At 38.7% G+C, this 23,669-nt stretch overlaps 1 protein-coding gene across 2 annotated transcripts in view; it reads right to left on the reverse strand.

The window, feature by feature from the left end:
- LOC124716494 (serine protease nudel-like) overlaps positions 1–23,669 on the reverse strand; it is a 70,659-nt gene that overhangs the window by 36,850 nt on the left and 10,140 nt on the right. For both annotated transcript variants that reach the window (XM_047243178.1, XM_047243179.1), the window contains exons 3-5: positions 5,086–5,253; positions 4,752–4,887; positions 1,268–1,384 (exon numbers count right to left, since the gene is read on the reverse strand). In XM_047243178.1, coding sequence (XP_047099134.1) covers positions 1,268–1,384; positions 4,752–4,887; positions 5,086–5,253 — 421 coding nt within the window. The remainder of the gene's footprint in view (positions 1–1,267; positions 1,385–4,751; positions 4,888–5,085; positions 5,254–23,669) is intronic.

A 23,669-nucleotide genomic window follows, 5' to 3' on the forward strand; every position in this document is an offset into this window, starting at 1 on the left:
ATTTACCAATGTAGCTGCAAACCAAAGGCTAGCTACAGAAATTTACACAAGGAATGTAATAAATTTATTTTTTAGTTAAGAAAAGATTGTATACTTTTATGTAGAAATGTTTCAATTAACTGAACATATATGATCTGCTTTAGATGTACCAGAGGACGGATTTTTATGACTGTAAAAATAAATCAGATTGCTTGCTACACCACGTGGACCATTTAGATCCTCTGGCCCATTACCACCTTCTTTGTACTCCAGAGATGGAGGATTGCTCTCCAACATCTCTCACTTCCTGTCACCATCCTGGACTTAAAAAATCTGTGAACAGTAACACCCCCCCCCCCCCCCCCCCCTCATTTTATTTCCACTGGTAATATTTTGCTCAGTTATTTACTCAAAATTATAACAGATATAAAAATATTTCAGTAAACATAATTCCACAATGAGCTGTTTGTGAGGAATGCAACTGGACGAGTACAAACCACTACTGGCAGCTGTAAGAAGTAATGTCCTACTTAGTAAAAATGTATTTGAACTATAAACTTTTTGATTAAGTCCCATCTAATTGTGCTCAAATTTCATCCATAGTGCATGATTAGGCAATGTGATACATGCATGATTGCTGCTGATGTTAAACAACATCTACATATCAGTATGGTACAGGATACATAAGTCGAGCAGACTGTACCTTAGCCTCTTAAATCACCTGATGTCACTCATCTTGGATTTTTCTGTCTGTTCGGCATCATCCCAACTGATACACTTACAGAACTGGAATAGTAAATTGTAGAGTTTTGTCAAGAGTTATGAGATTGTCTGGGGGTGTCTGAAAGAACTGGCACTCACAGCAGAGACAAATGCACTACTGCATTGAAAAACACTTTCGACAGATACAAATGTATTGTAACATGCAGCACACTGCAGTAGTATTGTATTCTTGAAAAGGTAGGCAATGGGTGGCATTTGATCCCAATTTTAGTTGAGGACGTAACTGAAAAGTTTACATTTCAAATACAGTCATACTAAGTAGGAGTATATTTCATACTCAAGTCAGCAGCAGCTCGTAACTCCTCCATCACCGTTATCTTACAGACAGATCATTCATGGACTTACGTTTACCAGAATATTTCTGCTTGTATTATCATAGAAAGGAAATAACAGTAACATTCTATCAAGGGAAATAAAAGTGGAGAGGAGCAGGGCACTATTGACACATGTTTAAGTTATGTTTTTATCTGGTCATTTTTAAAGATGAAACAGTTGTGGTTCTTACTTCTGTGTGTATTCAGTGCTGTTCGGAGGTGCAAACGTGATCTCAAAATAGTGATCATCATCCACTTCATCAACATTTTTAATTATTTCTGTCTGGTGTTCAACAGTGTCAAAATCACTGAAAATAAATGAGGAAAAATCACTCATTAGAAATTTGTTATGTGAAATATCAGAATACAAGTATATGCATCAAGATTTAATTAAAGGTAACAACTTTCAGAATAGCAGCTATAGTGCAAAATATCACTTCACATATATCTTAATGTATCATACATAATTAAGAATGGCATAAATTAATGATTATAGCTTCATACTAAGACAGATAAATCAACATTCAAAATCTCAAACATATTACTCCAATCTTGAATTGCAAATTAAACCAGAAATTGATAGTACTGAGATTTTTGAGGAAATTTAAGTGTGTGGATGGCTATTGGTGAAAGGTGGGAATGTATTTGTCACAGTAGACAAGAAAGTCATTGAGATAGAAATTGAAGCTACAAATGAGATTGTTTGGCCACGACTCAGTATCAGGGTGGGAATAAAAATGGTAACTGGATCCTCCTATCACCCAACAGACTCATCTCCTGATGTAACTGAAAACTGTAGAAAAAACAACAGTTTGCTTGTATGTAAAGTGCTCCAGTCAGACTGTAATCATTGGTAGAGACTTAAATCATCCAACAATCAGTTGGGAAAAAAGCATTTTTGTTAGTGGTGGGCATGATAAGACATCCTGTGAAACATTAGTCAATACCTTCTCTGAAAACTACCTATGTCAGATAGCTCAGAACCCTACTCATGATTCAAATACATTGGATCTAATGGTAACAAACAGACCTGACCTCTTTGAGGATGTCCACATCAAAACTGGTATCAGTGACCATGATGCAGTTGTGGCAACCCTGATTATCAAAGTACAACTGAAACAAGCAGAAAGATATATATGCTCAGTAAACTAGATAAAAAAATCTGTAGTGTCACAACCCAATGACGAACCTGAAACTTTCAGAACAAGGCAGGAGAATGTTGAGGAACTATGGCTCAAGATTAAAAGAATAGTTGACTATGCACTGTAAGGTTATGCACCCAGTAGAACTGTTGATAATGAGAGGGACTCCCCATAGTATTCATTCAAATTTAGTCATTGTAAAAAAATTTCTCAAGAAACAGACACTACTGCATAACAGATGTAAAATAAATCATAGAATCATAGGACAACAGATAGAGAGATGCTTAATGAAACATTTGGCTGTCAAGAGAGGACTGCATGAAGCTCTCAGTGACTACTGTAACAGAATTTCATCAAGTGATCTTTCACAAGACCGAAAGAAATTCTGGTCATATGTAAAGGCTGTTAGTGGCACCAGAGCAAATGTATAGCCCTAGTGAATGTGACAGGAACTGATACAGAAGGTAGCAAAGCAAATGCTGAACTCCATTTTCAAATGTTCCTTTACAAAGGAAACCTAGGAGAATTACTCCAATTGAATACTCCTACCACTGGAAAGGTGAGTGAAACAAGTATTAGGGTCAGAGGAGTGAGAAATCATCAAAATTGAACACAGCTCCAGTGCCCAATGGAATGCCTATCAGATTCTATACTGGATTTGCAGCTGAGTTAGCCCCTCTGCTTACTATAACCTATAACAGACCCACTGAACAAAAAACCATGTCCCATGTTTTGAAGAAAACACAGGTCACACGCATCTACAAGAAGAGCAGTAGAAGTGATCCACAAAACTAACATCCAGTATCCATGACACAGATTTGTTGTAGAATCTTATCTCAAACTTCTTCCATGCCAACCAGGATGGGTTCTGAAAACACCAATCATGTGAAACCCCATTCAGACTTTTCTCATATGACATACTGAAAGCTTTGGATCAAGGCAGACAGGTAGATGCAGTAGTTCATAATTTCTGAACAGTATTTGACTCAGTACCACACTACACTTATTGCCAAAAGTATGATCATATGAGGTATCAAGTGAAATTTGTGACAGGACTGAAATGTTTGGTAGGGAGGATGCAGCATGTTATCTTGGATGGAGAGTCATCATCAGATATAGAAGTAACTCTGGCTTTCACTGTGGTGTGAAACTGAATTTCACTGCCAAGTTCTCAGACTAGCCCAGCCAGTGATGCCACTGTGACTCAGGGGCTAGGTTAGGTTAGGTTAGGTTAGGTTAGGCAGAGGGCACTAGTGGCAATGCAAGGGCAGTCATAATGCCACTCTGATTTTTCCTGCACAGCATGAGAGAGAAAAAGGTAGTCTGTACTATAGAGGGAAACCAACATCATCATCATCACCATCATCATCATCTGGATGCCAGCCCTGGGATCGCTGTGGAAGCAGCTGACAATCCTGCAACACATTGCCAGGAGCTGGACATTGGCATGATGGCTAGGATTGTCTTTATCAGCAGATGTTCTGCAGTCAGACATCTGTTACTATGCAGCTAATAGTTGTTGGCACAATGAATTATAGTGGTGTGGTACATGCTCAGAGAGGTGGAATAGGCTTGTGCCTGTTGTGGTGGTTCCGAAGCATGACAAAGCTGTTACAAATTGGAGATTGATTGGAGTATAGGGCAGATCTGTCAGTGGCAGTTACTTGTTGCAGTTATTCAGTATGGTTGTGTGCGCCTGTTTGTAAAGTTATTAAATGATGATACTAGTTCCCTTTTGTTGACGCCCACTTGTGAAGCCATTTGGACTGCATTAGATAATTGTCTAAGAAACATTTGGATATGTTCAGGATAAGACTTCTTTTAAAAAATGTTACGGTGTCCACTTCAAGAAAAAATTTCCATTATATCGGTATTTGAGAGGAATATTATTTGCTTCTTGTATTATCAGTTTGATGATATTTTTGTGATCAAGGGCAAGTTTTATAACTGCATGCACTTCCACATTATGATATACAGCTGTTCATAAAATTTATATTTAAAGTAAGCCCAAGTTCACACAACCACCAGTCAAAACCCTATTCCACACAAATCCTGAGCTACAGTTTGACTGTTGTCTACAGAGACTCTGTAACTGTGTTGAAAAATAATGTAATGTATCTGTATCACTCTGAAATTAAGTGCAGCATCCAGTTCTCTTGTACTAAAATTTATATTTTGTCATACATCACGTAGTCTCATAACTCATAATCAGCAAATGCAGTCTACCTAAGCAACTATAAAGTTAACAGCTATTATTATATAACTCATGAACAGGAATCTCGGCAAAATACTGCACGGTTTTCATGAAGTAATCATTCATTGGTATTTATATTTTGTAGTCCTTTTTCATGAAAATATTACAGAAATAAATATTTTTTACAAGTGAGTTAAAATCACACACTGAAACACCTAATTCATAGTTGGTTTTACACACCAGTTCATCATCCAATGCTTTAAATGAACTACATGCGGAAAGTAATTTCTTCTGTAGGATGTGCTATTGCTGAATCAGTAAACTAAATAATGGACAAACCTGTACGTCATTGCTTTGCACACAGCTCTTCCCAGATCTGTTATTTTCCAAGACGACTGAGATTTTGCGAGAATCTTTTCAAAATTATGCAAGCAAAGCTTACCCCACTGCCCTCTTTTCCTCACCATAAGGAAACCTAAAAGTAAGAGACATACATGATCAATATCTTAGAGCTGAAATGTTATTTTAAAAGAAGATTCTTCTGTTAAAACAAAAAGTTTGGTGTGTAACTATCTAAAGACATGCAGTATGTATTAAATACATCTAGTGATGTATATTTTAAACAACAAGCTAACAGTTACTACACAGATAACATTAACAATGAGAATGTAACCTTCAGATTGGTATGTGAAGTTGTCAGCTTCTCTAGTTGATTTGGAGACAGTGACACACCGTTTCTCATCATCACCAAATGGACAGTCTGTTGCTCCATCACAAAGCTTTTCCTGATCCACACAAACCTGAGAGTTAGGACATACAAACTGCCCCAGTCTACACCATTCTGAAAATATTTTATATCAAATTATTAAGATATATGTATTAAAAATTCTGTCTACTGCTGGTAAATGATACACTTTATAGTGGCTGGTAGCTGTAGATTTTTATCATTGCACTGAAAATTATACACTCTATCTTTGACAAAAGTAGACATAAATTTCAAAATTTTACCTCACTTCATAAAATTCTAAAAACACTCCTCAACTATAAAAGTTCAAAAACACCATAGTATATCTTATTTGATACCACATTCACATAAATAATGAGAGACAACACAAACAAAACAACAACTTGCAGGGGCCAATAACCTCAACATTGTAATAAATGAATGTTATCTGAATATGTAGTACAATATAACAGTAAAAAACAGGAGTTCAGTCTAACAAATAACTGTGTAATGAGATACAAAACACACTGAATATTGAGGATGTTATGTTACAGCAGTGCAGAGAAAATATAAAAGTAGATAGCACTTTCAAATCTATACATGTTTCTGCAAGCCTGTAATCTATATTTTGTATTGAAACCAAAAGTATCTGTAGGGTTGATGTTCATTGATGCTCTTAAATTATTTATATCTTTTACTAACATGAATTTACACCTGAGAACACTCATTTTTCTGACTTTAAAGTTTCTCTTAGTTGATTATTTTTGCCACAAGTATGAGATTTTCATGTTATAGCATTCACTACAAGTTATAGCAGTATTTTAATCAAAACAGGGTCAGTAGAGAGTAAAAATCACATTTGTTTCTTATCCGTTTTTGTAATATTTTGCTATTCAAACTAATATGGTCAGACATGAGCATTGTCATCAGATAAATTGTTATGTAGTTTCTATCAGCTATTTTGGATCTGTATTTTATCTCTCTTATTAACACAACTGAATGGTTACCTTCATAAATACAGCAATGTAAATGATATATAAAAATTACTTAGTTTACAAACTACTTGTGTGTTGCCCTCTTTTGCAAATTTTCACCTTTTATTTCCCTATTTGGTACATATTTTTCTAGAGGATGACATACCAAGTGTTCTACTAATTGAAACTACTCTCACAGGCTTCTTGGTAAACTTTTTTGCCTTTTATGGCAATCTTCACTATAATCAATCCATAGTGTCTAATTATTACATTGGCAGTAAAGTCAGGGTAGTTTGTACCCATCATGTTGAAAATATTTTTCTCATATGTGGACAATTCAACTGATTGTTCAAGATAGTTGCCTGATAATCATTCAGTACTATTTCACAGGTCTGTGTTTGCCACTGGTAATGTATACACTGTTTCTCATTTGATATTAGGGCAGCTAAAATCTCAAATACGTATTCTGTGATCAGTAGCATTCAGTGCTACTGAAGTTACGCTGAAGTGAGTTTGTAACTGATTCGGCTAAATCTAAAGGCTAGTAGAAACATTTGATTAGTAAGTCCACCTACACTCCCACTTGTCACGACAAGCACACTATCAGGTCCAGTTTTTATCTGGTGCTTCCCAATATGTCTGTCTGTTACTCCATCTGCTGTGGAGTCTGTGGGTTTTATATGACATTCAAATTTACTTACAGTTTACCTTGGGTTCCAAGCAGCTCTCAGTTCTAAATATTGTGTTAGAATAAATGCTTTCATTAAGATAGGTGAGGGTTCACGCAGCAGTGAGTGAATCAGTCACCAACCTCCTCATACTCCATATTTCATGTGCTATCTGATTTTATAATTCGTTTCTTGGATAATTTGTTTGCATTTGCAAATTTTAGAGCTCTGTTTTACTTAAAGAAACGATGTACATTCTATAGGCGCCATGCCAACTTATCAATGGTACTAGTACACAACCAAAAGTACAACTAGAAAATTTGCTGCTACAATTATCACAAGGCAGAAGCAGCCCCAGACTGACTCTGCTGCAGCACAGAAGATGCCAATCAGTTCTTGGAACAATGCCGCAGATCAACAGTTGTACCGAAAGCCCACAGGTGAGGGTAGTTGTGTTGATCGCTTTCATCAGTCTCTTAAAAATACCAAGAAAGGTCTCACATTCAAGGTGACTACATAGCATTGTTACGAGCCATGACAGCATCTCGTGCCCTCAACTGCTCACAACATGGCTTCTTCCACCTGGCAATATCTCCAAACACCCATGCCTCATTAAACTGCATTTCATTCCCTTCTTCTCACACTGGTTCATCAAGACAGACCATCATGTACCTGACACATTATCTTTTGCTGAAACATTCTGTTCTCTACCAAAAGCAACAAGATGCTCCCTCATGAGTAAAATATTCCAGATGTACAATAGTAGCCCATTGAGCTCTCTGGGTGGGGGCTGTGTTGAAGCAGCTAGTGCACAAAAAGAGAATGATGAGGCATTGTGAGAAACTACACAATATAAAGCTAAAAATGGAAGGATGTGGAAGATTTTTAAGAATCACTGTGATGTGGTGGCCATGAGCCAGAGATTTTGGAAGTGGGACTCAGAGAATTATTGATAATGACCAGATAATAGTAGAAGTGGAGTGGAAATAGTAACGAATAAGAAATTGTCAGCAGAGTAAAAGATTATCAGCAGCAAAAATAAAGAACTTTGTGAATCTGAATGGATATCAAACAAATATTGTGATACACAAGTAAAATAAGACTGTATATGTGGAAATGACCTGAAGACACTGGAAAGTTTCAGACTGATTACATAAGACACAAATTTTTAAACCAGGTTTTAAACTGTCAGATTTTTCCATGGACAGATATAGACTCTGATCTTAATTCAGTCATTGTGAAGCACAGATTAAAAGAACTGAATAAATTACAAAATAGTAGATAATCAAAGTGACAGGAGATGGATAAATTGATGGAGCTGAGCTGGTTGAGAGTTTAAAAGTGAGCATTAGGCAATATTTGAATGAAATTCAGGAAATGAATACAAGAGAAGATGAATGGATAGGTCTGAGAGACGAAACAGTGGAACAGCACATGAGCAAATAGGGAGATAGACAAGGCCTAGTAGAGGTCACTGGATAACACAAGAGATACAATGAACTTAACTGATGAAGGAAGAAGAACTAATAATTCACCAACTGAAGCACAAGAATGATACATATTTCAAAAAAATTTGATTGACTGAAAGTTTAAAATGGAAAGGCTATCATGCATGCGTGACGAGGGGAGAGAAAAATGTCACTGTTAGGAAAATTTAATGGACCTTTGGAGAAAAGAGAAACAGAAAGCCGACATTAATCAAAGAAGGGAAAGTTGAAAGGTGGAAGGTGGAATGAATATACAGAAAGGTTATGCAAGGGCAATGAACTTTAAGGTAATGTTGTAGAAAGGGAAAAGGTAGTAAATGAAGATGAGATCAGAAGAAAGCACTGAAAGACCTAAGTCAAAACAAAGAGTCAGATGTAGAAGACATTCCCTCAAAATTACTGACATTCTTGGGAGAGCCAGCCATGACAAAATCATTCCAAATGGCATGAAAGATACCTGAAACAAGCAAAATGCCATCAGAGTTCAAGAAAAATTTAATACATCCAATCCCTAAGAATTCAGGAGCTAACAGATGTGAATGCTAGAGATGGGGAAAAACGAAATTTATGGTACAGCTTGACTAAAAGAAGCCGCCGGTTGGTAGGACACATCCTGAAGCATCAAGAATTAGTAATTCCAATAATGGAGGGAAGTGTGGTGATAGATAACCAAGCTGATTTTTGTTGTTCAAAAAAATGTTCAAAAAAATGTTCAAATGTGTGTGAATTATTAAGGGACCAAACTGTGATTTTTGTTGTCTCTTCTTCTTTGTCTCTTTGGTAGTACACCAGTATGTTATCATGGAACTGAAGACCTTAAAGGCTAGTGAATGGTGTTTGTTTAGTAATGTACAACACACCGAATTTGGGGTTCACAGTTTGACAGGTTTATTAAATTTTGTGTCATTTTGTTAAGATGTTGGCCAGTCCCTTAACTTTTAAACACAAGCAGAACATGTATCATGTTAGCTCTCACATTTATTTATTTATTTATTTATTTATTATTTGTCCCGTAGATCAAATCAGTACAATGGCTTGTACAACTGATATGGGATAAGTCAATACAAATATACAGTTTACAGGAGTCTAAAATAGTAAACAAGAGTATAGAAGAAAGATTATTTTACATTACCTACCAAATTATGTTACTTAAAGTTACAGCTTTACAGAGAATTGTTACATGATGTGACAAGACTGACTTAACAACATTCAGCTTTGATACATTATCATGCACTAAGACAATTTTGATTCCAAATATTCCTGGATGGTATAAAAGCATTCTTTTATTAAGAGAGATTTCACTGCCTGTTTGAATTTATTTATTTCTTGGATTTCTTGTATAAAAGTTGGAAGATGATTATATAATTTTATTCCCATGCACTTGACACCATCACTGTACAGTTTTGTTGAGTGGGGAAGTATTCTTAGAGAGGTTTTTGATCTTGTGTCATAATCGTGGTAGTCCATATTTTTGCTAATACTTTTTTTGGTAAAGAATAATAATTCTAGTATATATTGGCATGGGAGGGGCAAAATATTTAGTTTCTTAAATAATGGTTTACTAGTGTCTCTGTTTTTTGAACATAATTGTTCTGACTATCTTCTTTTGCAGTTTGAATATCTTAATTGATTCAGAATTTTGGCCCCAGAAGATGATTCCGTAGTTAAGTACAGAGTGAAAGAGTGCATGGTACATTGTGGTTAGGGTACTTGTGTTAGTGACGTTCCTTATTGATCTAATCATGAAGCATACTCTACTAAGTTTTGTGCTGGTAACGTCAATGTGCCTTTTCCATGTGAGCGTATCAGTAATAGGGACCCCCAAAAATTTTATTTCATTTTCAAGTTTAACATTATTTTTTTCCAGTGATATAGTTGGTAGTAATGGATTTCTGTTTTGGGCAGTGTGAAAGGTTATTCCAATTGTCTTTTTTGCATTAATCAGCAGCCTGTTACTTTGAAGCCATCGACTTATTTGATCTGTGGTTCTATCTATATTAGATTGGAGAATTTGTTCGGGCGCAGATATGAGTATAGAGGTGTCGTCAGCAAATAAAAGGGTTTTTGTGTTTGGTAGGCTGTGAGGAAGGTCATTTATGTAAAGTAAGAACAGCAAAGGGCCCAGGACGGAGCCTTGGGGAACGCCTTGCTTTATGGTACGTATGGAGGAGTGTACAGTGCTAGCTGTACCTGAGAGCTTAGTTTGATTTAATTCGACATACTGCTGTCGATCTTCCAGATAGCTTTTAAACCAGTCATAGGCATTTCCTCTTATTCCATAGGAATGCATCTTTTGCAGAGGTATACTATGATTAACCATGTCGAATGCCTTTGTTAGATCTAGGAAGATACCTATGGCTGGGAGTTTTTTGTCCACAAGCTCCAGTGCATGATCTAGAAATTCTTGTATTGCATCTGTTGTAGCTTTCTTACTTTGGAAGCCGAACTGAGCAGGTGACAGGATATTTTGTTTGTCTAGAAAGGACATGATTCTGGTGGCCATTATATATTCAAATACTTTACTAAAAGTTGAAAGTAGTGCAATGGGTCGATAATTACTGGGATCCTCTTTGCTTCCTTTTTTGTGGACAGGTATAATTTTTGCAATTTTGAGCATACCAGGAAATGTACCATTCAGGAATGAGAAGTTTATTATGTGAGCTAGGGGTTTACTGATAAAGTTACTGCAATTATGAAGGAGGAAGCATGGGATTTGATCTTGTCCAGCAGATGATTTTTTTTTAATTTTGCTATGAAGTGCCTTTTCAATTTCAATTTCAGATGTAGGCCTTAAAAATAGAGTATCAGAGCACAAGTTTGGTTCTAGTTGTAAGGGACAGCTATTTTTAAAATGGTTAGCCAGGTTTTCTACTGTTTCTGTAAAGTAGTTATTGAATTCCTCTGCTGTTTCTTTCCCACAAGAGACTAATTTTCCATTTATTTTAAGGCTAATATCACTTTGTAGCTGTTTTCCTCTATTAGTATTCATATTAATAAATTGCCACATGCTTTTGCTCTTATTTGATGACAATTTGAGGTAGTTATCATTCTGTAGCTTTTTGGCTGCATTTACTACGTTCTTTAGTATCTTTTTATATAGAGTAAAGTATGACTTAAATGCTTCACTACTGCCTAGTTTGGATTTGCTCATGTAAAAAAGTTCTCTTTTTCTTTGTGATGATCTAATGATTCCTGGGGTGATCCAGCTGGAGAGTTTTCTATCTTTGGTGATACATTTTGTTTTTAAGGGAAAGTGGCAATTGAAATAATAACAGAAAATATCCAAGAATGCTTCATATTTGCTGTCTATTGTTTGAGCCTCGTATACATTTTGCCAGTTTTCATTTTGTATATCAAAGAGGAAAGTATGCATGTGGGTTTTATTGAAGTTTCTCCTCTGTACAGTGATTTTATTGTGTTTGTGGCTGTTATTTTGCAACCAGACCTGCATGATTAATGCATTGTGGCCTGAAAATCCTAGTTTGACGGAGGATACAGTACAATTTATATTGCTTGCTACTTGATCCAGACAAGTGGTACTGTGATTTGTTATCCTGGTTGGAGTGTTAACCATTAGGTCTAGGTTGTAGCTGTTCATAAAATTTTTAATGCTTAGATGGCTAGAGTTTTCTGAGAGAAAATCTATATTATAGTCACCACATATTAGAACACTATATGATTTTCTTTTACTTAGATTTTCTATTACTGGTGCTAGATTTTTGTAGAAAGTCCCTATGTTACCAGAGGGTGACCTGTAAAGTGCTATTATATAAACATTTAGATCTGTAAGCTCTACATCTGACAGTTCTCTATCTTTTTCAATACTATACGAATTGCAAATATCAAGAGGTGTAGCAGTAATGTTGTCTTTTACAAATATGCAACTGCCTCCACCTCTGTAAGATGTTCTTGAGAAGTGACCCACGAGTTTGAAATTTGGTATCACAACACTTTCTATTTCAAAAGACCTCATGAAATGTTCATTAATACATAATATTTGTGTATCTGACAGTTCACTTGCACTTGATAACAAAATTTCTAACTCATTAAGTTTGGTTTTGAGCCCTTGTACATTATGGATGTATACTTTTAGATCAAGAATTTTTTTGTTTAATTTTTTTACACATTGGTGAGGAGGTTCACACTTTACCTTATTTACTACAATTTGCTGATGGAGTCCTTTGCCAGTTTTATGGTGTATCTTTAACTTGTTTGATGATGCTAAGTTTTTTCTTTCCTCAGAGGGGGATAGAAAAAATCCTCCTCCTTGGGTATATTCCGCCTTGATCTTAAATTTACTCTTACAGGTGTAGCTGCTGCAATCCTTTGTGGATCTTCTGATGTCTCCTCTTTCCTGCTTTCTTCGTTCTTGTCGAATTTGCTTTCCTCATTTTTGCTTGTAAGTCTTACAGGAAGCTGATAGACTGATCTATTTCATAATAGTCTTTTTTTAATTATTTCACTGATGTGATCGCACATAATACTTTTTCCGTCATAATTAAGGTGCATTCCGTGTTTGGTGTGTAGGTTTCGATGTAGTTTACTTACGTCCAGTACATCGCACTTTGGGTATTCTGCACACAATTTCTTAATTTTGATGTTAGTTTTCCTAATTTCTTTATTAACAACAGTCCAGTGGCAAATTTTGTCAGATAAATTAAAATGTAGTTGACACACAGTTTTTAGAAACACTATCAATGAACTGATTGTTGTTATAGAAGCCTTCAAAACAAAATGACAAGTATGACACAGAACACATTTCATATGCCTCAGTAAACACAGTGTCTTGCAGCAATCAATTAGAAAAATTGGTCAGAGGCATTTCACTCTGCCCACTCGTTAATGGAGATTGCAGTGCACAACAATCAATCATTCCAATGAAAATAGTGGTCCAACTTTCCTATTATTTGCAACAAAATTTAATCAAAATATCACAAACTTGAATAGGCATGTAAACACATTTTTATTTCAGAAGCTACGTAATCATTCATAAAACTGCTAGGTCAGATTTTGCTACCTGTAGTAGGCTGCAAGTATTAACAGTAATTTTAAAATATGTGGTGGTTTATGAAATTGGAAATGTTTATGAAACCATTTAATCCATCTGTGTTGGGTATACTGTACTTAGGGTATAAAGTGCGATACTGGAAATTAGAATAAATTATGCAACAATCTTAATTAACTGTTTAATAATACAAAGGATTATGTCACTTTGTGAAAAAAAATTCAGAGTTAATAAACATGTAATGGCAAAGATCAGAAAATAACAAAACACAGAAATAAAACCTGTGATGGAGAATGTGGCTACTTCAGAACTTTAATGTTAATTATACAATAAATTAATCAGTTTTACAGAAATTGAAATATGTTACTGAAAAATTGGAATGCCAGTCTTTTTTATGAATAGTGTTTTGTCAATACAATCAGACCTACCGATTAGCTCACAGAAATTTACTTTTACATTTTTCATTAAGAAGATAAAATATCTGTGGGGTTATCACATGTGAACAATCGTCATTCATGTATAAAGTTGTATCTCAGTACTATAATAAATTGTATCATAATAGCCTAATTTGCTTTCAGCAATTAACTGTAAATATCCCCCCCCTTTCCCCAAGGTAATTCCAAAGCAGTGATTCCACAATGAACAGCAGCAGCTACTAAAATGTAATTAGGGTATTTTGCCTAATTGTCTTCATATGACAACAGAGCTGCTTCAAGGTAGCTACATGTGCAAACAGCAGTTGCAGGAAAATGACTCGTGGTGCTTCATATGACTTTTTCACCACATGGATCAGCCTATATTATGTGTCAAATGTGTAAGTGACATTCTTCCGTGTCATCCTGTTGGCTGCAACAATGACCCACATTTGTATGAACAATGCGCAACGACTTTTTATCTCCTCCATGACTTTGGTAATCAGTTTAATCTGTCTTCCCAACAACAAGACAACATTCTTCAGCCTGTTTCCACACTACAATGCAGTGAATTGTTTGATTTTATTGTCCTAACATCTTAGGCACAATCCAGCTGAATCCACTCATAATCTCATTTATTGTCCAGCCGGCTGGGCTGCGTGAGAATCTTCTTGGTTTACCATCTGCTCTACATAAGATATAAGGGACCTTGTCTGTCGTCACCCTCAAACCACAAGTACCACCACCTCTATGACAAATCTTTTGTGGAGCACATGTACAGTCAAACTTTCCAACTGGAACAGCCGGCAATATTGTTTAAAATCAATGAATACTTCCTACAGAGCCACAGCATCTTCCATGACAGTCTCACATTCATTGCTCTATTATATAACACTGGAGAATAAGCCTGCATGATCAGGGATGTTGCTCAAACATCTCCATGTGAAGGCAAATTTGATGCCGTGAATACAGCATCGCTTCACTAGCTCACCAAGACACCAGAGCAACCATTATGACAAGTAATTTACTGAACAATTAGGCTGTAGGATACCATTCCAGCTCTGGAGGTGCCTTCGATTGTTGATTATACTTGAACCTCATGCCTGACAACATGCTATAGACATTATGGCTCACCAAATTACCACTGAAAATACAAATTCCAATGATTGTACAAGAAAGTGAAATGATGGAGTGCAAATTAAATCTTGCTGACAGACTTTTTGCAATTTTTCCAACAGAAACAAAACTCAAATATACTGGATAACATTCTGCTTCAGGCAGGCCACTATATTGGTTCCACAATCACTTTGATGACAAAGTGTGTAACACTGGCTCAGATGTGAGCACCACCCTTAGGAAGAACCTTCCATTGGAGCTTCCTACCCAGGCTGTCAAGCTACGAACTACAGGCTGCAAATGACTCTCCAATAAACCATTACAGAACTGTCACATGCACCATACACTTTGATCTCCACAAAAAATTTTCATGGCAGTTTTTAGTTGCAGATGTTCACGAACCAATCTTAGGCATAGATGTCCTCACAAAGCACACACACTGGCACCCAACAGACTAAAATAATCCAAACCACATATTAATGGACTACTGTAAACTGGCACCATTCATTAGTCTGACAGTCTGTGGGCTTTGTCCATACATCTTGTTCTAAAAAAAGACTGAACATGTAGAATACATGGCGATTATCAAGCTCTCAATGCTCGCACAGTCCCTAATAACCATCCAATACTGAATATTCAAGATTTTACTGACAACTTTTGGTCTTTTCGTACTAATAGGATAGAAACCGACCTGGCTCACGCCGGTCTGAACTCAGATCATTTAAGAATTCAAAGACCTAATCACTGGGCTGTGCACACAACTCATTTTTGAGACACTAATATTTTGGCATGATAATAAACAAATGTCAGTTTGGGAAATCCTAACTAACAGGAAGCGCACACAACCCTGCACACACAACTCATCCATTAGCCTCCATGACCTAGGATTTATCTTGAATGGTCCTTGGCACGATTAATTTTACTGATTTCACTTACCTCATGTGGCATCACTGGCCTGCAGACATACATGTAGCAAGCATGGCATGTTCAGACCCCTCAAACACAACAAGCATTTGACAAAATTAAACTCAGTTAACCACATGCTACAATATTATCTCATCCACTTGCAACAGTCAAACACTTCTGATGTAAATGACACAGTGATCAGAGCAGTGTTTCACTGGACAGTAGCAGCTGAACATCAATCATTACATTTTTTCTCCCAGTATCTAACTGACTCCCAGTGTAATTGGCCAGCTTGAGCTCTCTATATACTAAAAGGTGCAGCATTTCAAGGATGACATTAAGCTCAGATAACTTACTGTTTGTACTGACCAACGATCACTGGCAGATTCTATACATAGTCCAGCAAAAGACTGCACTCTGTACTGTTCCCAACACCTGGATTACATTGCACAGTTCAGAGTTGATGTCAGCATCTCAAAGGGGGCAGACAACATCATTGCTGATTGCCTCTCACAAGTACACACACTTTCGGTTGACGCAGTTATGCCAAGTTAGCCAAGGCACAACAACGTGATGCACAAACATGCAACTCCCTACTAGGTACCACATCATTCTGCGTTCCTCCTCACAAGTCTGACATGATGTTTTGCAAACACCTCTTCCAGTCACTGGTCTTACTCAATATGCATAAATTTACTTTTGACAGCTTGCACAGCTGTTACATCCAAAAGTACGCTCCATGATTAAACTAGCCACTGATGATTTAGTTACGCCAAATGCACGATATAACTGCAGATTGTGAACTCAGGCTTCCACAGCTTGCCTATGCTGCAAGGTTGGGTAACATGCACAGCCACCACTCGTTTGATACAATATACCTAAAGGCATTTTCCAATACATCAATCTTGATCTGCTCAGCTGTCTCGCAGAGTCAGACGACTTCTGATACATTCTCTCTGCCACTGACCATGTTATTTGCTGGGCTGAAGCCACACCCTTGCCAGACATTGTAGTCAAGACAACAGCAAGAGTGTTTGTCAACTTCTAGATCTCAAGTTTCAGCTACCCAAACTCTATCACTACTGACCAGGCTCACCAATGTGAACCTGCACTATTCTCTGGACTCTGTAATATTTGCAGTGTCTAGTGCTACTGGACCACTGCTTATCATCCACAAAGTAATGATTTAGTGGTACACTGGCACTGATGGTTATGGCAGTCTGTGTGTGGTACAGCTGCCACTTAACAGAATATTTACTTTCGGCGCTATTAGGCAGATGCTCCACGTACAAAGGTGGTCTTTGCACCTCGTTAACAAAGATTCTTTCTACGTCTACATCTACGTCTATGTCTACATCCATACTCCGCAAGCCACCTGACAATGTGTGGCGGAGGGTACTTTGAGTACCTCGATCGGTTCTCCCTTCTATTCCCGTCTCGTATTGTTCGTGGAAAGATGATCAACTGCTCACTCTACCAGCAAACTTCATTTCACTGGTGCAATGCCACAGACTAAGGAGCTCCTTGCTCTCATCAGTACAGTGAAACACCATATCATGTGGCTCAGAACGACTCTACCACAGGCACACAGCTTGTCGAAAATTTTTATACACAAAGTCTTAGCTGACTGTGATTTCACTGTGTTGCAGGATGCCACCATTCAACCTGTACTACAGCCATCATACCCTAGTCCTCACAAAGTTCTCACACAAGGAGCTAACATCTTGAAAATTTTGGTACCTGGAGAGCCTACCATTGCGCCATTAAACCACATTAAACCTGAAACCTGCATGGATTTTCCATGACACCACCAATACAGCTACGCAGAGGCTGTCCGGAGTAATGTCAGCCCAAGGTACCAGCTCCAGATACTTCGAACATGACAACATGTTCATAGTCAGACTCTACATGCAGCAATTCCCGCAGGATGATATGCAAGTGAAACTGGTGGACAAATTTATTGTGGTCAAAGGACAGCAAGAAGAACACCAAGTAGACAAGGGGCCTATTTCCAGTTACAAACTTTACAGTGACAGAGAACCAGTTGTGATTACATCGAGATTACCAGACAACAGGTTTGTTACCATCACAGCTCTGAGATTACAACAATAACCTCCTAGCATGCAAGCAGAGCCTGACGTTACTTAACGCACTACCCAGTCACCTCTGCAGTCCAGCACCCCACTCCCACAAATCAATACAGATCAACAATACTACGATTCCCCCACTGCATCCCACTTATTTTAGCCAATAATCACTTTTATTGAAATGAGGCAGGGATCATGACAGCATCTCATTTTACCTCTCTTTTTGAACAAGACATGGTTCAGTCACGCCTTGTGTAACAGTGATCCACAGCACAACTGGTCTCCCACGAGATTCCATACACTTGGGATAGGGGGGAGAGGGGGTGTTGCTTTGTGGAGACTCCCCATCAGTAGTGAGAGAATAAGACTCTTTGGTCAGTGGATGAGCTCCCGCAAGAAAATTATCCTGGTATTTTCAGTTCACTGTGGACAATTGTTTAGTGCAGACATTAAAGGTGTATCTCTGCACTGTATTGTAACAGCCTAAATCTGCATTTCTCTGCAAGCATTCCCACTAGATTCCATGTATCGGTATCTTTTCATTAGCACAACTTTCATAAAAATTATATACACTGGAAGATATTTATGTATATGCCACACAGTTATCAAGGTAGGACAAATATCAGAAAAAATAATTATTATCAGGAGCTGTGATCATAACATATGGAGTAATCCCATCTTGCTATGTCTCAGGATGAAAAGAGTAAGCATGTTCAAGTAGGTTGCAGTAGTTATTTAGAGATACACTATCACTGAGAGCTGCACCAGACCACTCTTTGGAATGAAGATAACAACATAACAACAACAAAAATGAAAATGTCAATGAAAGATAAACAACAATGTTTAAAAAAACTTATAAAATACTTCACAGGGGATGAGAACTTAGTCATAATGTAATAGTTTATAGGAAGGGCATCCACTGCCAAATTTTTGTTGAATAAAACCACTGCAGCTTGTCCACTTGACCTATTTGTTCACAGGTTCCAGTTCCACTGCCCCATTTTATTCCATGCAAAATTTTCTCAAATTTAAAAGAAGGGGCCAAGATTGGACTGTAAAAGTGGCTTAACCACGATAGTGGAAGTTTTAAGTAGTTGAAAATCCAGGATGGAATAATGACAATATAATGAAAAGGACAGATTACTACCGAGCATATAATGGAGAGGTTGAGTTGGAGACAGTCACAACAAAAAGACTGCGAAACAAGTGAGCCTTTGGCCAAAAATCTTTCATCTAATGTAGACAAGAAAAACACAAACAAACACACCCACACCCACTCATTCATATATTCACATACAGGGTGTACATAAAGCCCAGGAACAATTTCAATTATTTATTGCACAAGAACCAAACATTGTAAAGATATCATACATATGTCGTTTTGAAGAGAAACTCTGAAAGTGGTTTTTTTTTTTTTTTTTTTGCCAAAGTGTAGTTTGGTACTTTGGCGACAGTCAGCACCAGTCACAAACATGGCGAGTTCAGGTGCCTAGCAAGCTTTCTGTGTGATTTTTTTTCTGTGGTAGCACATTAAGGACCTCTACCACGTGATGTAGCAAAGCTCTGGAAGAGAATACAGGAAGCGACTGCCACAGTCGATGATGCCATGCTGGGACATGTATGGCAAGAATTCGATTACCGTATTAACTTCTGTCGGGACACTCATGGTTCGCATTATCAAATGTTTGTAAAAATACCTTTCAGAGTTTCTCTTCAAAATGCAATATGTATGACATCTGTATAATGTTTATTTCTTGTACAACAAATAATTGAAAGTGTTCCTGGACTTTGTGTACACACTGTACATTCATTCACATGACCGCAGCCTCTGGTCACTGAGACCAAACTGTGAACAACTGGACATGATGGGAGATGCAATCTGGATAGTGGGGGTAAGGTGGATGCTGTGGCGGGGAAGGTTGGGATAGCTAGGTAGGAGTGGGGGACGATAAAGTGCTGTTTGTGGGAGCACACAGGGACGTTGTGGGGACAGGGTAGGGCAGCTAGATGCCATCTAGAGTTTAGATGGGACAGGGGGAAGGGAGCAGAAAAAGAGAGAAGTAAAGAGACTGTGGGTGTGTTGCTGGAATAGAAGGCTGTGAATTGCTGGAGTGGAGGTAGAGAAGGGGATTTGTGGGTGAAAGACAGTGACCAACGAAGGCTGACGCCAGGGGAGTTGTGGAAACACAGGATTGCAGGGAGAGTTCCTGCCTGCAGAGTTAAGAAAAGCTGGTGTTGATAAGGAGGATACAGATGGTGCAGGCTGTGAAGCAGCCACTAAAGTGAAGAACACTGTGTTGGGCAGCATGTTCAGCAACTAGGTGGTCCAGCTGTGTGGCGGTCACAATTTGTCAGTGGCCATCCATGTGAACAGACAGGCTGTTGGCTGTCATGCCCTTGTAGAATGCAGTACAGTGGTTGCAGCTTACCTAGTAGATCACATGAATGTCTTCACAGGTAGCCCTTCGATAAGACAGATGGTGCTTATGACACGACTGGAGTAGGTGGTGGTGGTGGTGGTGGTGGTGGTGGTGGTGGTGGTGGTGGTGGTAATATGTATAGGATATGTCTTGCATCTAGGTCTATTACAGGGATATAAACCTTGAGGCAAGAGGTTTGGAGCATGGGTGGAGTGGGAATGGATGAGCATATTGTGTAGGTTCAGATGATGATGGAATATCACAGTGAGGAGAGTGGGAAGAATAGTGGGTAGGATATTTCTAATTTCAGGCCCTGACAACAGGCAGTTGAAACCCTGGTGGAGAATGTGCATCTGTTACTCCAGTCTTTGGTGGTACTGAGTCACAAGCGGAATAATCCTTTGTGGCCAGACACGGGACTGTCAGAATGGGGGATGACAGGAGAGATAAGGAATGCGAGAATTGTTTCTGTTCAAGACTGGGAGGGTAATTTTGTTCTGTGAACGCTTCAGTGAGAACCTTGGTATGTTTGGAAAGGGACTGCTTGTCATCATAAATGTGATAGCCATGGGTGGCTAGGCTGTATGGAAGAAACTTCTTGGTCTGGAATGGGTGGCAGCTGTTGAAGTGGAGGTATTGCTGGTGGTTGGCAGGTTTGATATGGAAGAGTTACTGATGTAGCCGTCTTTGAGGTGGACATCAATATGGAGGAAGGTGGCTTGTTAGCTACTTCAACAACAGCCACTCATTCTATACCAGGATGTCCCCTCCATGCTGCCTAGCCACACATGGCCACTGCATCTCTAGTGACAAGCAATCCCTCTCTAAATATACTATGGGTCTCACTGAAGTCTGCACAGACAAAATTACTGTTCCCACCGTTTGGAGAAACAGATTTTTCATGTCTTATCTCTCCAGTCACACATCATCTCCCACAGTCCCACCATCTGGCCACAAAGGAGCATTCTCCTCATGACTCAGTATCACCCAGGACTGGAGCAATTGGAGCATATTCTTCACCATGTTCTTGACTACCTCTCATTATGCTCTGAAATGAGGAATGTGCTGCTTACTATCCTTCCCACCCCCTCCACCACCATCTGAAACTACACAATATCCTCATCCATCCCTACTCCATCCTTGGTCCCAATCCCTTGCCTCATTGCTCATATACCTATAATAGACCTAGATGCAAGACTTGTCCCATACATACTCTCACCACCACATACTCCAGCCTGGCCACGTGCATAATCTATCCCACCACAGGCAGGGTAAACTGTAAAAGCAGTCATGTGATCTACAAGCCAAGCTGCAATCACTCTGATGCATTCTGTGTGGGCATGGCAGCCACCAAGCTCTGTCTGCATGAAAGGCCATGGATTGACTGTGGCCAAGAAACACCTAGACCACCCCGGCAAGCACACTGGCCAACAGAACATCCTCCACTTCAATGACTAATTCACAGCCTGCACAATCTGGATCCTTCCTTCCAACATCAGCTTTTCTGAACTGCACAGGTGGGAACTCTCTCAGCAATATATCCTACATTCTAATCAACCCCATGGCCTCAACCTTTATAGTCATGTCCCTTCACCCACATATACTTCACCCTGCTTCCACTACAGCACTGCACAGCCTTCTATTCCAATACACCCACAGTCTTTTTACATATCTCTTTTTCTGCTCCTTTCCCCTCCTCCTCCCTCTTCTGCCTTCCAACTAACCTCTCAACTGCACCTATCTGCCTTACACTCTTCCCACCATGTTCCTGTATGCTCCCATAAACAGCACTTTACTGCCTCCTCTCCTACCCTGCTATCCCTCTTTTCTCCACCCCAGTCTTCTGCTTACCACCATCATATAGATTGCTTCTCTGGTCTGGTGCAGTTACTCACAGTCTGGAATCACACCCATAGATAGTCGTGATGCATGTACAAGCTGTGCTTGCATGAATGTGTCCATATGTTGCCTACTTTAGTTAAAGGTCTTTGGCTCAATGCTCACTTATTTAGCAGTCTTTCTCTTGTGCCCGTCTGTGAGTCAACAGCTCTAGCAAACTATCCTGTTCATAATTTTGTAGTTTTCCACCTCAGACCTTCCATTGTTTGAGTTTGCCTAACTGCTTTTCTTCTACCCTGTAACTCAGTATTCTTTCATTTGTTACTATTTTCTAATGCATTACTTTACTCAGTGTCCATCCTTTTCTTTCTCTTCTTTCCTGTGTTTTACACATCACCTTCCAAACCCCACCACATGCTTTATCTTATGAGCCACACTGTATCAATTGTCTCATCTGTGCACCACTCACACCTATATGACCATGCTAATTGTTGGTGCAGTATCCCATGTCTCACATTACTCCCTCCACTAACATTATTCCTAGACCATCAAATTGATCACTCTTCCTGCCCCACACTTGCATATCTTCATGTGTTATTTTCTGTACCTTCTTGTGCAACATGAACTTTTAGCTCTTCCCACCAATGTCACCCCCCCCCCCCCTCCTCCCCCTCCCAAAGCCTGCCACTTCACTTCAGTATGCACATATTGACTTCACCCAACCCAGTCACATGTGCTGCCCCCATTCTTCACACATATCAGCCCCACTGACCTGCCACCCCACATTATAGTCTATTTATTTAATCTTATCTTTGATCTCATTGTGTTTTCATGTCTATTTCAGTTTGTTCATGCTTTTCACTTTTGGTCCTAGTCCCTCAGGTTTCACAGTTTTTCCCCATGCATCATCCATGTTGTCCTTTTCGTGATTTTTTTGTACAATTTCTTCGCATGTTTTCTGAGTTATTTACATATTGTTGTGTGTTTTTATCCTCTACAATGGATTCTTGCTTTTTTCCTCTGCATCAATACAGAAAAGTTTCCTTATCCCTAGCCAGAACCCAATCCCACATATTGTTTCTGTGTTGTTGTCTTGCTCAAGGAAACCCCCCAAATGGCCTTACCATCAAATTACCCATCTCCAGCTGTAAACCCTCCTTCCACAGTGACCTCCATCTCTTCATATTGCAAAAGCCCTTAGTCCTCACAACCTAGTCCTGCAAAACCATGTAAATCACACCCAAACATACTTGCAATACCTCACCTCCTCATTCCCAAATCCCACAACATGCGAGCTATCCTTACATCTGTAGCAAAGAACTGCACTCCACCACCTAAAAATAGGCCCTGATCTTATAATCATACTGCAGACAAATGCTTCACCACTGTTGTTTTGAACTGCAATGATCACCTGGCAGAAGGACTCTGCCAGTTGTCAGATTCATCATCTACAAATCCTGTCACAGTGACCCCTTCCACAAATCCAACAAAGTCTCCAGACTCTCCTCAAATCCTTATGCCAATCCCAGAATCTCTCTCTCTCTCTACCACTTCCTGCACTTCTATGTTCTACAAGCTTCCTAAAGTCTGTAAACTGAGCCACCCAGTATGCCCCATT

Source organism: Schistocerca piceifrons, chromosome 1 (genome assembly GCF_021461385.2).
Source record: "Schistocerca piceifrons isolate TAMUIC-IGC-003096 chromosome 1, iqSchPice1.1, whole genome shotgun sequence".
NCBI classification, from domain to species: Eukaryota; Metazoa; Arthropoda; class Insecta; order Orthoptera; family Acrididae; genus Schistocerca; species Schistocerca piceifrons.